The following is a 17,211-nucleotide window of genomic DNA, read 5'->3' on the forward strand; positions in this document are numbered from 1 at the left end:
CTGCCTCAGCCTCCCAAGTAGCTGGGATTACAGGTGCATGTTATCACACTCGGCTAATTTTTGTATGTTTAGTAGAGATGGGGTTTCACCATGTTGGTAAGGAACTCCTGACCTAGTGATCTTCCTGCCTCGACCTCCCAAAGTGCTGGGATTACAAGCGTGAGCCACCGTGCCTGGCCTCAAGAATGAATTTCTAAGGGAACAGGGATCTCTGTACCAAATAATGTTCCCTTATTACATAGGGAACATTACCTACCACCCCAACCTCATCTGCCACCACGCTCCCCACAGGAGATAAGTCAATGCCAATGATCGACCAATTAACCCTCACAATTCAGTAGCAGGTACAGAACCTGAGTAGAAGATTGGGGTTTAGGGCCAGTCACTTGGACATTCTGTATAAATTTTAGTCCTAAATGGTTCTTCTCTTAGCTCTTTATTCCTCTCCCATTCTTACTGTCTGTTTCTAGGTATAAGATGATAGGTGGAAGGTGGAGGCAGATGGGAGACTAAGAGGGAGAAAACGGAGCAAGACTATTAAAATACACATTTTAGGGGAAAAAAATGGAAAATATTAGGACCTTGGAAAAGCAAGTCACACACAAAAACACAGTAGCAGATGGCAGAAGGAGAAGCACAGTTTACCCACTTATAGGTCTGAATTAAGACACAGAGAAAAGCACATAACACACTATGCTTCAATAGGGAGCAAGGTAAACTGAAGTGAACGAGACTTACTGGGGTAGATGGTGATAGAACAAGAAAGTTAGGACTATAGAAAGACCTGACTTAGACAGACGACTGCAATGACTTGCATGTGAATTACATTTAGACACAAAGTAGGATTTCCTAGGTCTCACTGTTCTTTATTTCAGCTTCATTTCACAATATTTGAGATGGGGCAATACTGGGACATTCTGGGGTGTTTCCACTCCAGTTTCTAGTTCATGGGGTATTAGTGTTTGGGACTTGCTTCTTACATCTAGAGAAGAAATGTATCTAAGATCAAGCTGGACTAATGAGCAGGGAGATGAGGGAGCCTGGGATGTGAAACAAGAATGTAAACTGCAGCAGAAAAGACTGCAGACGTATGGGCTTTCCAGCTACTAAAGAATACTTCAGGATAAAACATGGGGCTCCCCTCATAAAGAGCTCTATTCATGTGAGAAGAGAGTAAGTGAAGAACTCAGCACAGCTCTGCTTCGAGTATTAAGGTGACTTTTTTTTTTTTTTGAGACAGGGTCTGACTCTGTTGTACAGGCTGGAGAGTAGTGGCATGATCTCGGCTCACTGCAAACTCTGCCTCCCGGGTTCAAGCGATTCTCCTGCCTCAGCCCCCCAGTAGCTGGGATTACAGGTGCCTGCCACCACACCCAGCTAATTTTTGTATTTTTAGTGGACACTGGGCTTTACCATGTTGGGCAGGCTGGTCTTGAACTCCTGACCTCAGGTGATCCATCCTCCTCAGCCTCCCAAACTGCTGGGATTACAGACTTGAGCCAATGTGCCCAGCCTTAATGTGACTTTTAAACATAGTCACCTTAATGATGCTGGCCAGGCATGGTGACTCATGCCTGTAATCTCAGTACTTTAGGGAACAGTGGTGGGAGGACTTGAGCCCATGAGTTTGAGACCAGCCTGGGCAACATAAGCAAGACCCTGTCTCAAAATAATAACAATAATTTTTTTTTTTTTTGAGATGGAGTTTCACTCTTGTTGCCCAGGCTAGAGTGCAATGGCATGATCTTGGCTCACCGCAACCTCCGCCTCCTGGGTTCAAGTGATTCTCCTGCCTCCGCCTTCTGAGTACCTGGGATTACAGGCATGCACCACCACACCCAGCTAATTTTTTTGTATTTTTAGTACAGACAGGGTTTCTCCATATTGGTCAGCCTAGTCTTGAACTCTGGACCTCAGGTGATCCGCCCACCTTGGCCTCCCAAAATGCTAGGATTACAGGCATGAGCCACTGCGCCCGGCCAAATTTTAAAAAAATTAAATAAATAGAATACTGAGCTTCTGGTTTAGAATAGGACCTGATTCTTAAGCTGATGACCTTCCTGGTCTCCAGAGATGCAAAACTTCACTTAAACTCTAGTTGGTATCAACATCTACAAGTCCAGCAAAGGAAGGAGAAGGATGCAGGCCTTCTGAGTCATAGAAAACAAAGACAACATGGAGTCTTTGTGTTTCATGGGATATGTATGGCAGGGGTCTTGAGTGTTATTTCTTTTTTCTCCAAACCTGAACACATAAATATGTGTTTATGGGTCCACACAGTTGGTCAGATGATGGTGGAAGTTACAATCTTTTCAAGTTCCATATGTAGATGTAATGGGAAAAAAATGCCTTGTTAATTACACACAACATAGAGGGAGATGGGGTATAGTACAAATGTGGTATGAAATAAAAGAGTCTACTGACAATGTTCAGGAGGCAGAGGAAGAAATATAAAGCAAAAACTCCCAGGCTCACTCTACTGAGAGTTATTTGGTAAAACCTTTGCCCAGGGTTCTTCTTTCCCTATAACTAACAAGTGAGAAACGGGGGAGAGAGTGGCATGTCTCCAAAAACTGATCCTTCCTGCCACCTACAGCACAAGAGACATGACGGTACATCTAAAGCTTGCTTGAATCAGAGTGGAGGGGACTCTGACACTGAGTGGTGACTCACCTGTGAGATCATGTGATTATTCAAGGGTGGCTGTTGCTGAGGCGTGGGTGGGAGAGCAGGAAGTTGCTGCTGCTGCTGCTGTTGCTGCTGGGCAGTACAAGGGAGAAGGCCCCGGACAGACTGGGATGAGGTGACCTGGTTGCACACTTCTGGGGCACCTAATGCCATACCTAAGGCAAAGAAGAAACCCACCAAAAAGTTGTAAGCACAAGCCACGAACACATTATCCCTGGAAGGCTTAGTCAGAGGGCTCTACTTTTTCCTTGACTTTCCTCTTTATTCTCTTTTTCCTTGACTTTCCTCTTAATTCCCTTTTTCCTTCTCCCCCACTGTCTTTTGAAGACTCATAGATAAGCACAGATGCATTAGAGCTGCCTAGATGATGCAAGTCCTCATCTTAGCAGGCTTCTCTGCTCCCTAGGGACAGGAACCACCTTGACTATCAATGTTTGGTTATAAAACTGAACAAAATGTGAGGCTGCTGAAGCACCTCTCCTGAAGTGCCTGGAATCTGTTCATCACACTTAGATAGCTGAAAACACGAATGCTTACTTCCTGGGAAGGCATAGATTTTTGGTCTCTTAAGAGATTGGTCTTTTTGCTGGGCGGTGGGGGTGGGTGGGGAATCTGTCTTCTCTTTGCTTTCTTCTCAATTTGCAACATCTCTTATAAAAGTTGCTGAGGGATAGGCGCGGTGGCTCACACCTATAATCCCAGCACTTTGGGAGGCTGAGGCGGATGGATCACCTGTGGTCAGTAGTTAGAGACTAGCCTGACCAACATGGTGAAACCCCATCTCTACTAAAAATACAAAAATTAGCCTGGTATTGGGGCAGGCGCCTGTAATCCCAGCTACCTGGGAGGCTGAGGCAGTAGAATCACTTGAACCTGGTGGGTGGAGGTTGCAGTGAGCCCAGATTGCTTCATTGCACTCGAGCCTGGGCGCCAAAAGTGAGACTCTGTCCCCCCTCAAAAAAAGGTGCTGAGAAAACTTCAAGCACACACATGGGCACATGCATACACACAACCTTTCCTTTATCCAACTGTTTTTCCCACTTCTAGGCTCTCCAAGGCATGAACACATTCAACACAACACACTTTTATTGAATATCTACTATGTGCCAGGTACTGTATAATGAACTGAAGACATAAAGGTGAGTGAAACACAGTCCTTGCCCTTAACAGCACAGAAACTTTCTTCTTTTTTTGAGACAGGGTCTCACTCTGTTGCCCAGGCTGGAGTGCAATGGCACCATCTTGGCTCACTGCAGCCTTTGCTTCCCAGGTTCAAGCGATTCTTCTGCCTTAGCCTTCCAAGTAGCTAGGATTACAAGCACCATGCCCAGCTAATTTTTATTTTGGTAGAGACAAGCTTTCATCATGCTGGCCAGGCTGGTTTTGAACTCCTGGCCTCAAGTGATCTGCTTGCCTTGCCCTCCCAGAGTGCTAGGATTACAGGTGTGAGCCACCATGCCCGGCCAACAGCGCAAGAACTTCTGATAGGAGATAGACATCCACACGATAATTATAATCTGATAAGGATAAGGAATACATCACTGATACTGACAGTTGTATGAAAGCAAAGATGAGGAAGCAAAAACTCCTGGGAGGGTCAGGAAAGGATTTAAAGAGGGGTCGGCAAGAAAGCTGGAGTTGAAGAATGACAGATGCTTGTGAGACCAAGAGGGAACAAAGCCAATGCCATATTCAAGAAATAGTTGGAGGGCTGGAGAAGGAAAGATCTGGAAATGAGACTGCAATGGCAAACTGGAGTCAGGAAGTTATGCTATATTAAGTAGTTTGGATTTTATGCAGGTGATGATGCAGAAATGAACATTTTTAAAAGAGTACTGACGTGTTTAGATCTGTTTTAGATTGGCAAACTGGCTCTAAAAAGGGCTAAGCAGCCAGGTGCAGTGGCTCACTTCTGTAATCCCAGCTAGTTGGGTGTCTGAGGTGGAAGGATCACTTGGGCCTAGGAGTTCAAGGCTGCAGTAAGCTATGATGGTGCCACTGCACTAAGGTCTGGACGATAGCAAGACCCTGACTCTTGAAAAAGTGAAAAAAAAAAAAAAATCAATAAAAAGAGCTGAGAATGGAGTAGGGATATCAGCTTGGGAGCTAGTGTCATAGTTACATAAAAGAAAACAAAGGCCTGGATAAAGGCTGAGGCAGTGGGATTAGAAAGGGGGTAACAGAGAAGGGCAGCAGAGACCTAGGGGTCAGAGGCAAAATCTTCAGCCCTACTGATGTCTTCTAAGGATAACTACAGAACTTCTGGGATGAGATTCAAGCAATTCTTCAACGCGAGGAGGATAAAATAGAGGTTTAAATGCCCTTCTGCTAAGAGTGCAGCAGGAACAGATAGATGGAGGTTTTATAGCAGGAGAGCTGACAGGTGGTTACAGAGCTTTCATGCGGAACATAGGAGTGTCCACTCCTTTCCACTGACTGAGCTCCAGAGAAGCAGCCATAGTAGCATTCCTCTAAATTCTAGCCTATTGGCTGGTATCAATTAATTACAAACAATTAAACTCTTAAGGACTCCCTCTGCTCTACAAAGCCTCTATAATCTCAAGGGTCACAAAATGAAAGTGGCTATCATTTTCATCTTAGTATATAACCTGAACCTGGGCTAATATGGATGTCCCACCTTAGTTCAAAATCAGAGAAAATAATCTAATACCAATCAATCTTTTTTCTCAAAAAAAAAAAAAAGTTTGAAAGCAAAAAAGGTTTAAAAGAAAATGAGGAAGACTAAATCCAAGCAAGGACATTGGATCCAAAATTCAAATTTCCCTTCCCCTGGGTATATTAGGTTTCCAGGAAACTATATTGGGACAAATGTTTTGTTTGTTTGTTTATTTATTTTTGAGATGGAGTTTCGCTCTTGCTGCCCAGGCTGGAGTGCAATGGCAATGGTCTTGGCTCAGTGCAACTTCTGATTCCCGGGTTCAAGTGATTCTCCTGCCTCAGCCTCCTGAGTAGTTGGGATTACAAGCACCTGCTATCATGCCCGGCTAATTCTGTATTTTTAGTAGAGACAGGGTTTCACCATGTTGGCCAGGCTGGTCTAGAAATTCTGACTTCAGGTGATCCACCAGTCTCAGCCTCCCAAAGTACTAGGATTACAGGCGTGAGCCACCATGCCCAGCCGAGACAAATGTTTTATTAAAAGTAAATATGGGCTGGGCGCAGTGGCTCACGCCTGTAATCCCAGCACTTTGGGAGGCCGAGGCAGGCAGATCACCTCAGGTCAGGAGTTCGAGACCAGCCTGGCCAACATGGTAAAACCCCATCTTTACTAAAAATACAAAAATTAGCCAGGTGTGATGGCACAAGCCTGTAATCCCAGCTACTCAGGAGGCTGAGGCAGGAGAATCGCTTGAACTCGGATGGTGGAGGTTGCAGTAAGCTGAGATTGCACCACTGTGCTCTAGCTTGGGCAACACAGGAGACTCTGTCTCAAAAAAAAAAAAAAAAAAAAGTAAGTATCAGTGATGTTTCACATGAGACAAGCAAGAAGGCATGGGAATGACATGGAAGGAAAGAAGCTGTCATACCTGGCCTGGAGATCCTTCCTGCACTGCTGCCTTTACTGCTGCCAATGCTGTCACCTCGGGTAAGGATAGAGATTCCACTGAAGCTGCTGGCTTTGGTGACAGGGGGTCGCATGCTCCGGACAGAGCCATCAGAGTCTGTGCTGCTCCAAGGTCGTGGCTCCAGGGATTTGAGTTCGCTGTCTGTGCTGCTCTGGCGGCTGCTTGAGGTGCGGCTCAGCCCTTCACGGTTCCCCCTGCAGAGACAATAGTGGTCAGAGCACCCCCCACCCACCACTTCAGCAGAAAGGCTAGGAGATAGTTCATTTCTATTCTCTCAATAACAAAGAATGGGTAAGAATTAAAGGGAGGATGGACACTGACTTATTGTTAGTTGGCTGGCCAACCAAGAGTTGATGGGAGCAGACAGAACAAGATCCAGTACACTAACAAAGAACACAGAGCCAAATCTGGAAGACAGTGCACTTGCAACTAATTTAATACATCAGACCAGAGGTGGATGGGAAACCATATACATGATGCTGAGATTGGCTGTGGTCTCTTCACTACCCTCTGAGGGGAATCCCACACATGCAGGAAATAATGGGGAACAGAGGGGTACCAGTTCCTTCTGAAAGTTCTTAAAATAAAAGGACTCCTAGAAGTTGCTATTGCTAAAAGGCAGGAGTAGCCAATGACATGGATAAATCCCACAACAGGTCTTCCACATAACACGTCTAAGCCAGCAGAGGTGCTGCTTATGGCCACCTTTCCAGGAGTTGCAAGGGTATAGTGGACTAAAAGGGCACTGTGGAAAACTCCGTTTGGTAGTCTAGGATTGATCCAACCTGTTTTGTGGAAATGCCATGTTACTCTCTGTGGACAATTGGTTTCAGGATCTCTAAGGGCTGAAGTCCTCAGTAAATACGCTCTTGGGACTCAGAATGGCAAGGAGCAGGGGAGTTGACTGTGCCTAGTTGTCTTCATATTCATAATCCTATTTTCCTAACCAAAACTGTTAAGAAAAGGGGTTTTCCCTCTTGTATTTGGCCCTGAAAACACCAGGGTTATTTTGATGTTATAATACTGTCTATGATTATTAACAGCTGTATGACTCAAGATAGGCAGGTTGGCCTGAAAACTCTGTCTTGTTGAGCTCTCACTACTTCTTAACCAGTAATTTTTCTTTCATACCCCACATCCCCAACAACTAGTGATCTAAGAAAACCAAATAGCAACAATTACAAATATTTTGGTATGTATACCGAGGAATAATTAAGCAAAAAAATCATTGTAGTTTGGGCTCCCTCCTTTTTACCACCATCCCATCAAAAGCAAATAGAAAACCCCATTCCAATCCCATTGGCTCCAAAGGCACTAGGCTCAGAGTTACTTTAATAGAGAAAGGTATTTTTCTTAAGGGCATTAATATTAAAGAAAACAGCTTTCTTTATTAGAATACCTACTCCAAAGGTACTGTAGGAAAAAGGGGCAAAATACATGCTAGGGTCCTTCTTTTAGGTTTTAGTGAAGCCAGTCACAATGGGCTAAGAATACACTGGCACAACTGGTTAGGAACATGCTGATTCTTCTCTGCAACACCAAGAGTGAGTGAGTGAGAGTGTATGTGTGTGTGTAAGCACTTAAATGCTTCTCTCTCTATATAGTTAGAGAATTTTTTAAAATTCCTGTTTCTCCAAAGCTTTATCCCTTTCCTTTGGAATATCAGAAGTAGAATGGGAAACAAGAAAGAAGTATAAGTTAGGGACTCTCCAGGAACAGAACCACACCTGAAGTGAGAGACAATAGCTACATCTCAATGGACAAAGGCAAGTATACTAAGATGACTCAACAAAAATGCATGTGTTTGTGGGGTACAGGGATACAGCAGTTGCAATAGATGAGGCTGCTCATTAGACAACAGAGCTTGAATTTTGCAAGACAAGTCCTGAAGGCCTTTTCCACTGAAGTCAAACACTTTACTATCTGTTAGAGAAATCCTGCCATTTATTTTCTCTTGCTACTAGAGGTAGGCAGTGAACAAGGCAACTTTAAACCAAATACCTTGGAAAGCTATAGCAGCACTTTTATACTAATCCAGTTTCCCCAAGATAGTGATGACCGAACGTTCAAAATGTAGACTGCCTGATAATCTTCTGACTGACCTGGGTTAGTACACTACTCCCCTGAGACCTGGAGAATCTAAGTTGAGTCTTGGCAGGAAAAAGATCAATATTTCCTCTCTATAAATAAAAATAATTAGGGAAAGCTACCCAGATTCCATTCTGAGCACTGGACTGGGTTGTGTGTATGTTGGAGAAATGGAGGTAAAGGACAAAGAACAGTCACACCTCATATTCATGCAAAATCAGAGCCGATTAGTTTTTCCAAGCAAATTTAGTGCTGGTGAAAAGTCCAGCTTATTGGGTCTGGGGAATGGGTAGAGATGCCTGTGGAAGAGGTGGCAATAAACATCAGTAAGGCCTCACTGTGGCTTATTTGTCAATGGAGCAGACTCTTCCAAAGAACTAAGAAGTTGCCATAGTTACTGCCAATGTGGATGATGGAATTTGGTTTACAGGTATTTGTTTCACAAACATAAACTGGGCCAGAAAGGCGTAAAGCAACAGAGAAGATCGGCTTCTAATCATTGGCGTTCTGGACTAGTATCCAAGTAGAGGAAAAACTTATTCCCTTAAGGGCCCATGATGCTGCATTTCAGATGACCTAGATCTTCAATCAAAGCTCAGCCTGAAAACCAGTGGCTTAAAAGGAGGTCTGGAGAGAAAGGTCTGTACCTGCTCACTACATCCTTCAAGCTATTATCTACACAGTTTGATGTATCTGATGCTCCACAGCACTAATAAGGGCATCATTCTAACCAGTGAATCTGGATTAGGGATCCAAATGGAACACTACTAAAAGAGGAAGGAGTGACATCTGTAGAGAGCTGGTGTGGTGTAGTGACGAGAACACTAAACAAAGGATCAGCTCTGGCCGAGTACAGTGGCTCACAACTGTAATTCCAGCACTTTGGGAGGCCAAGACAGGCAGATCACCTGAGGTCAACAGTTCAAGACCAGTCTGGCCAACAAGGTGAAACCCCATCTCTACTACAAATACAAAAACTAGCTTGGTGTGCTGGCAGGTGCCTATAATCCCAGCTACTCAGGAGGCTGAGACAGGAGATTCGCTTGAATCCAGGAGGCAGAGGTTGCAGTGAGCCGAGATCGTGCCATTGTACTCCAGCCTGGGTGACAAGAGTGAAATTCCGTCTCAAAAAAAAGAATCAGCTCCATTTTTGCTACTATTAGCCATGTAAACTTGGCCTAGCCACTTAATCTCTCTGCTTTTGTTTTCTTAGATGTAAACCAGCTGACCAAATTAGGATGTTGAGAGAACTCAATCAGATAAAGTATACTCTGGTGACTATAAACCACTGTGCATTAATTCACACATAGGAGTTGGTTTAAAACTCCTATTTCTTACAGTTATCCTGGGATGATCTATGACCCTGAAGTGTAGACTGTGGAGCACGAATCTTGTTTTTTTTGTTTTTAATGTGGGGGATTCTATCTCTACTACCATCAACAATGTAAGGCCCTCTCTGTCTGGGGTTTTCAGATGGACCACAGGCAGGATAGTCTAGGAAAAAAAAGAGTTCAAAGAGATGGAAAATCCTCTACCCCAAGAATGGGAAATCTCACTATCCCAGTTTCTACATGGTTTGGCTAGTTTTAGAAAGGACAACAGGGAAGGGACAACTAGAGCACAAGGAGTGAGATATCAAATCTGAGTTAGTCAGATAGTCCTTATCAAGTCTAGCAGTCAGTAAGAGAGAAACCCTTTGGAAACGGTTAGACCTGAATTCTAGTGTTAAATACTCAGGTTCTCTGTATTTTCTAGTTTTTCCATTGGTAAACTGGGAAGAATATACTTAAAATGAGTTGGTAACAGAACAGATCCTAAAGTAGTGTTTCTCTTACCACTGCTGTGTATTAACCTCTGGGTTAGGACTGAGAGACTGAAATGAAAGGGTCTTATACCTGCTTTGTGGGGAAATGGAGAACACTAGGAACTGGGGAAGTTAATACAATGGGTTGCACCAGCATTCAGAGTAAGTAATGAATGATCATATGAAGGACACACTTTAAGTCCATTCTAAGGCAGACAGGTCCCTTAGGTCCTTTCTGAGGCCATCTTAACATTACATTGCATCAAAGAGAAAACTACATAGACAGAGGTGTTCATATATATGTCCCTCTCTCTCTCTATATATATATGTATTATTTTTTCCTAAAGATACATAATACTCCCTATGCTGGGTCAGGAATAATGTCTACACATCTCTATAGAATCAGAAAAGGTAGCCAGAAGATACCCATTCTTTTACCTTACCATAAATATATTTGAATCTTTCAAAAATGCCCAATTCCAGCAAATGTATGGGAGGAAGCTGTACCTATCCCAGACACACCTATTTGGTCCCCTTTACCACCTATTTAGGACTCAAAATGAAATCAGCAACAATAAAAATAAAGTCATTGAGCAGGAGCCATTTTTTTTTAACAGGGAAAAATATCCAACGTTGCAAAAACCACAAATTTAATTATTCCACAAGCAGCCATGCATGGAGCAAACCCACTCTGCTGAAAAGATTACAGCAAAACAAAATAAAAATAAAAAAGAGAGATATAGATCACACAGAGGTACCTAAAAATCTGCCTTCTCTTGTGAGAGCTAGAAGAAAAGGCTTCTTTGGAGAGTCTGTTGGTTAACATCAAAGAAAAGCATCATTACAGGATTATATTAACCTCACTGTCAAAGCTCAATGAGAAGCAGGGAACATGCTAAGTGGTACTAACCTGATGTCATTTAGATATCCGTTCTGGCCAGTCTAGGTGAGGGGGAGAAAACGGAAAATAACTTATAAGAAAACAGCATGGCATAACCGAAAAGGATGTCCATGATGCTATGAATACCCAAGGTCCTCAAACCAAAGCTCACCCCACCAACAGGGAGAAAGGGGGCAGGGACAGGATGACCCACACCCACATACCCCATCTGACTTCTCACCTTTAATGGGAAAGAGCATTTGGTGGTTTTAGCCTTCTGATAGAGTGTTTTAAAAAAGAGGCTGATAAAGGCAGGAGTGTGAAAAGGAGGAAGAGGAAAATATTAACCTAATTATTATTTCCTTTTTAGCTCTAAATTTATTGTTCTAAAGGTAAGCTGAGAATAATAATTGATGCCTTGGTCCCAAAGAGTGTGTTCAAAGGAAGGGAAGAGGGAGACAAGAGAAAGAAACTTTGTTTTTGGAAATCATCTTCAATGGCTTTTCCATTTCTGTCTTCTACATTGGCCAAAATGAAAGACATTCTGACCTGAGACCCAGGGAGGGTGGGATATTGGGGAAGCAGGTACTTTCAGAGCCTAGAAAAAATGAGAAAATTAAAAGCCTGAAACATTCCCTTTGGGGATCATTTCCTGACAAAGCCACTGAGCTGAGTGAAGTGAGCATTGTGGTGGATTCCCAAGCTTTAGGAAAATGTACCAAGAGTGTCCAGCTGCTGAGCAGAGTGGGCTCCATGCAGAGCAGAGCCTATGCTGGGCAGCTTTTCCAATATACAGCTCAGGCTTCAGAGAAGGCTGCAGCAGCAGCATTTCCATCCAAACACCCTTCTTGCCACTTCCTTTCTTTTTGGCCTGCCTCCTGCTCCCATCCTCAGCCCCATAACTCCACCCCTAATCAGCTCCCTTTGGCCAGGCTCCTCTCCACATGGAATCTTTGGAGTATGATGAGCTTTGGCCACAGTTCCTTGTCTAGACTTTCTAAGATTCCTGATGCTTCTACCACAACAAGAGTTAGAAAGTGCTGAAATGAAAGTGGTAAATCTACAAGGATCTAACAAAGAATATATATATTAGTAGAGGCTTGAAGATTAGAAATCAGGAGAAAAAAAGAGAAGAGCTAACTTTGCCTTTGTTATGGTTGTAGGTAGATACAGTCCAGTGTTGTACATAATTAGCTCCAATACACTATTATAAATTGCCTGTGCTTTCTGAACATCTGTAGCTTTGCTAATGGGTGTCATAGTGGGGCAGTCATTTCCCATGTGTAAGTGAAGCAGAGAAACACATCACAGATAGTCAGCTAGGTTACAATATCACTGGTACTTCTTAATCTAAAGAGCCCAGAGCTGAGCAAGCTATTGGGACGTGGTTTACATGAGGGGTTAAGAGCATAGACTCTGGAGTCAGGCTGAATTCAAATACTTAGCTCTTTTGCTAACTAGCAGTGTGACCTCACATGGTTGTTTAACCTTTATGTGCCTTAGTTCCACATTTATAAAATGGGGAAAATAACGTAAGCTACTTCATATGCCTAGTATAAGGACTGAGTTAATCTATATCAAGTACTGAGAACAATGCCTAAAAGACAGTAAGTGCTATATAAGTGCTTGCTACTTTTTTTTTTTTTTTTTTTTTTTGAGACAGAGTTTCGCTCTTGTCGCCTAGGCTGGAGTGCAATGGAACGATCTCGGCTTACTGCAACCTCTGCCTCCCAGGTTCAAGTGATTCTCCTGCTTCAGCCTCCCAAGCAGCTGGGTTTTATAGGCATGCACCACCACACCCGACTAATTTTATATTTTTGTAGAGATGGGGTTTTTCTCCATGTTGGTCAGGCTGGTCTCGAACTCCTGACCTCAGGTGATCCACCCACCTCGGCCTCCCAAAGTGCTGGGATTACAGGTGTGAGCTACCATGCCCAGCCAGTGCTTGTTACTATTATCCACCAACCTGTATCTTACACAATTTAGGTGGTCATCCCTGGCCACAGCCATGTACAAATGACATCTCTCCTCTCATTCTACCCACTGGTTTGTAGGTAAAGGTAGAGAACTCTCTTTGGGCTATGGTTGAATAATTTGGAAGATGGACTTTTCTGAGTCAAAATGGAAGTCTACATAATAGAAGGTAAGAAGATTCCTTCTCCTTGGACTCTGAGCCAGAAGGTGTGTTGTATTATCAGTTCCCAGTGAGGATCTCTGAAACAATGGAGCAAGTACATAGAGTTGTTCAGTTTTTAGTTGGTGATAGTATTTTTCTAAACTAATGATGATGAAAAAAAAAAAAATATATATATATATATACACACATACATATTCCCCTACCCCCCTTGTGAGAAAGGGGAGAATGGGGGAATGGGAGGAGACTAGTGTTCATCTAAGTATATTCATTAAAACTGATAATCTTTTGCCAGGCACAGTGGCTCATGCCTGTGATCCCAGTACTTTAGGAGGCTGAGGCAGAAGGATCACTTGAGCCCAGGAGTTTGAGATCAGTGTGGGCAACATAGTGAGAACCCATTCTACAAAAAATAAAAAAATTAACCAGGCGTGGTGGTGCGTACCTGCATCCCAGATACTCAGGAGGCTAAGGCAAGAGGATCGCTTGAGAGCAGGAAGTCGAGGCTGCAGTGAGCTGTGACTGTGTCACTGCACTGCAGCCTGGGTGACAAAATGAGACCCTATCTCCAAAAAAAACAAAAAACAAAGAAAACCCTGACCATCTTTTGACAGTGAAGGGAGACTGGCTTTCCCTCTTTGTTACTCATGTGATTGTGAGATGGTGCTCATATTTGGATCCTACATTTTCTGGAGATTTGTTTCCCTCTTGTACCCCACAACCTTTACTGAATTTCTGCTCTTCTTCTCTTCAATCTGGTAGGCAAAGGCAACCAGATACAGGGGTACCAAGTATATTTGATATGGCCGACACATTTAAGAAAAACGTTGCCTAAACTGATTCATGTTGGCTTTTAGCCCTAGGAGGTAGTCCTGTTGTAGGAAGCAAGGTAAGAAATATAGGAAGAAAGAGACTTCCTTTTCAGGTAGAGACTGGAGGGAATAGTGGTACTCTCTATGCATGTAGAATGTGGAGCTCACAGAGGATGGATGCCAGACCTATGCTCTAACTATCGCCAACATATCCTAAAAATGAGGCTGGTCAAACAAGATGAATGTATAGCCTGTGTGAACACTATGTCTTCCACTTAGAAGCAAAGATGCCTAAAATGGATAGAGGGAGTGAAAGAGGTAGGTAAGCAGGAGGAGGGTTTTACAGGCAAGATTCAGACCCTGCCAAAACCATTTCTATTTTCAGTCTAGCAAATTTACCAAATTCAGCCACTCCAAGTTTTAGTTCTCTTTGTATACCATATGGCAGAATGTATTGAAAATAATACAAGTGAAAGTCTGCAGCTTCCCAATAAGCCACATTTAGTTTTAGAGATCATATCTGGGGTTGGCTGATGTTGGTTAAAACAAACAAACAAACCCAATAACATTTGTGGAGGGTTCATTCCATTCACAGTTCCAAAGATTAAGAGCTAAAAGCTATGGGCTGACAACTCTCAGATGCTACACTTACCTCTCGGGCAAATATTCTCTCTCGGACCCTTTGATATTCCTCCTCTCTCTCTTCTATTGACTTGCTCCTCCTTCCATCCTGCAATGGAACTCTGATCTAGATCGATGAGCAGAATTAAGCTAGTTAAGTTCTCCTCGTACTGCAAGCTCACTGCACACCAGCAAGGAAGAGAAACCGGGAAAGTTTATAGTTGCCATCAAAAAAATGGAAAAAAAAAAAAAAAGAATAAAATTTCCAGTCCTGGAGAGGTTTCACTGGGTACATCTGACCATGCAGTTTGGGAGATCAGGTTTTCTGGATGGCTGGGGACTCTCCATCTCCCCACCCTGCCCACCCCCTCATGATCAAGAATAACAACTATTTACAAGGACTGGGTTGCTTCCCTCTAATAATCAGGTAGCCTCCAATCCGTAAAGATCGAGAAAATAGCCCTGGGAAAAAGAACAACACTGCTTTAGAGGGAAAGCAAAGGACAGAAGGAAGCTGGAGAGGGAGAAGAAACAGGTGTTTAGCAGAGCTGAAAGTAGAGGAGGAGGTTTACAGAACTAGCACATGGCATTATTCCTTCTTTAGTTACTAATGCCATGGCCTGAAGACCCAAATCACACAGCTCAGCAAAGAGGGCCTTGGTAATGAATCCCAAGGGTGAAGCTAAACTCAAAGCCTAAACACTTTTTTCCCCATCTTAACTGTATTAACTGGAGGTGGGGAAGGGGAGAGACAAATTACAGAAATAAAGAAGAAAGAGAACAGAGCAACACAAAGATAAAGAAAAGGAGAACAGAATAGAAAGAAAGGACAGAGAAAGGAAGAGAAGTAAGTACAGTGGAGGAAGGGGAGAGACAGAGATAGACAAGGAAAAGAAGGAAATGGAGGACAGAGAACCTTACATTCTCTAGAAAATGTAGTGAGGTAACCAGAAGGGATGGCTGGGCAGATCACCACCTCTGACTAGCCTACCATCTAAATCCTCATCACTCGTCCCTCTCTTAGCCTGCAATTGGTGAACACTTTCCAGGGTAGGGTGTAATAGAGTGTCCTTTTCCATACTGCTCTTGAAGGCAAGGAGTTCCAAGGGAGAAAACTCATCAAGTCAATGTCACCAGGTTATAAAAGATTCTGACTTCCACTTCAGAGGCTTTGAAAGCTTCACATGAAGCAACTAAGGAGACTGCTGCTCTAGGCTGGTCTTCCTGACCTTTACTAATCTCCAAAAGTAGTCATAACTTCAAGAATATCAATCTTGCCTAGATTTAGTTCTCATTAGCTTCAAGAACCTAAATTCTACCAAATATCCTTTTATAAATTCTATTTCAAGAAGACACAGGACCTCAAGGAGCTATATTGTCCTCAGCCCCTAGGTAAACCAATGGCAAAGGAGAAAGAACATAACGGGCTTTGAGGTCAGGCAGAATCTCAGCTCTGCCACCTCCCAGTAATACAACTTTAGGCAAATAACTTAACATCTCTTAGCCTCAGTTTTCTTATATGTAAAGTGGGGATAATAACCCCCATGGCATTGGGTTGTGAAGAGGATTAAAAGAGATAATGCATACAATGTGTTTAGAACACAGCCTAGTTCAGGGAAAACACTCAGTAAGATAGTAATTATTATGCTTATTATTAGCATCACAGAGAGAAAGACAGGAAAAACCCTATTATGGATCAAGCCTGAAGCTGAGAGATGAAAAGTTCACAATAGGGACAGACTCCACTTTGCCCCAGTGTCCCTCTAGGCCTGAATAATTCCTGATCCACAGAAAAAGGGTTTAGGAAAATGGAGAAGGGCATCAGGATGGAAAGGCTCTTTCTCATTTTTAAAAATTTTATTTGTCTCTTTGTATGTTTCTTTGTTTTCAATCAGTCCCAGCATGTTTGTCCACAATAGATAATGGCACTTTTCTCAAAAGGACTCCCTCAAATACTCAAGTAGCAAGCAGGAAAGGTCCTGGTCTCAAGACCATACAATATCCCAAGAAAACTAATTTTAACACTAGAGGTAAGATGTTATTATAGTTATTAATTAGCAAGATTCATATAGGCTCTACCCAACCACACTCTTCAAATCTAATTCCTTTTGGAGGCCAAGCTGGATCTAAACCTTCTTCTTAGCTAACCCCAAAATAATCACTTACTATCTAAAGGGTAGGCTTGAGGTCAAAGCAATAGTCAGGCCCATTTAAAGGGATGGGATAGGTTGTTCACTTCTTATTCCCACAGCAGTGGATCACAAAGGGGATCTGTCTGAGGTTCCCAGGATCAAATGTCAAATTAACTCACTCACCTTGGTGGAAGGAGTTGAAAAAAGATTAAGGAGTTTGTAGGAAGGGATCAGAAACACCTTTATAATTGGGTAAATTAGATCACAACTTTGCCAGTTCAAGGCTAGCCCTAAGCTAGGATAAGAGTTGAAGTGGGACAAAGTAGCTTTTTGTGGTTCCCAAAGAAATCCCTAACTATTAAAGAAAAAAAAAAAGAATGAAACCAACAGTTGGATCAAGGCTGAGGCAGGGATCACCTTGCTTTATCCAAAATGATGTGGTGTTAGAAGTCAGTGGCAGACCCA

General features: G+C 42.9%; 1 protein-coding gene across 31 annotated transcripts in view; it reads right to left on the reverse strand.

The window, feature by feature from the left end:
- R3HDM2 (R3H domain containing 2) overlaps positions 1 to 17,211 on the reverse strand; it is a 190,692-nt gene that overhangs the window by 26,476 nt on the left and 147,005 nt on the right. For 15 of the 31 annotated variants that reach the window (XM_064377269.1, XM_064377262.1, XM_064377256.1 and 12 more), the window contains 5 exons: positions 14,646 to 14,741; positions 11,078 to 11,109; positions 10,926 to 10,979; positions 6,237 to 6,469; positions 2,674 to 2,843 (listed from right to left, as the gene is read on the reverse strand). In XM_064377269.1, the coding sequence (XP_064233339.1) occupies positions 2,674 to 2,843; positions 6,237 to 6,469; positions 10,926 to 10,979; positions 11,078 to 11,109; positions 14,646 to 14,741 (585 nt within the window). The remainder of the gene's footprint in view (positions 1 to 2,673; positions 2,844 to 6,236; positions 6,470 to 10,925; positions 10,980 to 11,077; positions 11,110 to 14,645; positions 14,742 to 17,211) is intronic. The other 16 variants (XM_021675300.2, XM_064377270.1, XM_021675303.2 and 13 more) reach the window with 4 other exon arrangements.

The sequence above is a fragment of the Aotus nancymaae genome, unplaced genomic scaffold (assembly GCF_030222135.1).
Source record: "Aotus nancymaae isolate 86718 unplaced genomic scaffold, 86718_ANA_hifiasm-v0.15.2.pri h1tg000016l, whole genome shotgun sequence".
Taxonomy (NCBI): domain Eukaryota; kingdom Metazoa; phylum Chordata; class Mammalia; order Primates; family Aotidae; genus Aotus; species Aotus nancymaae.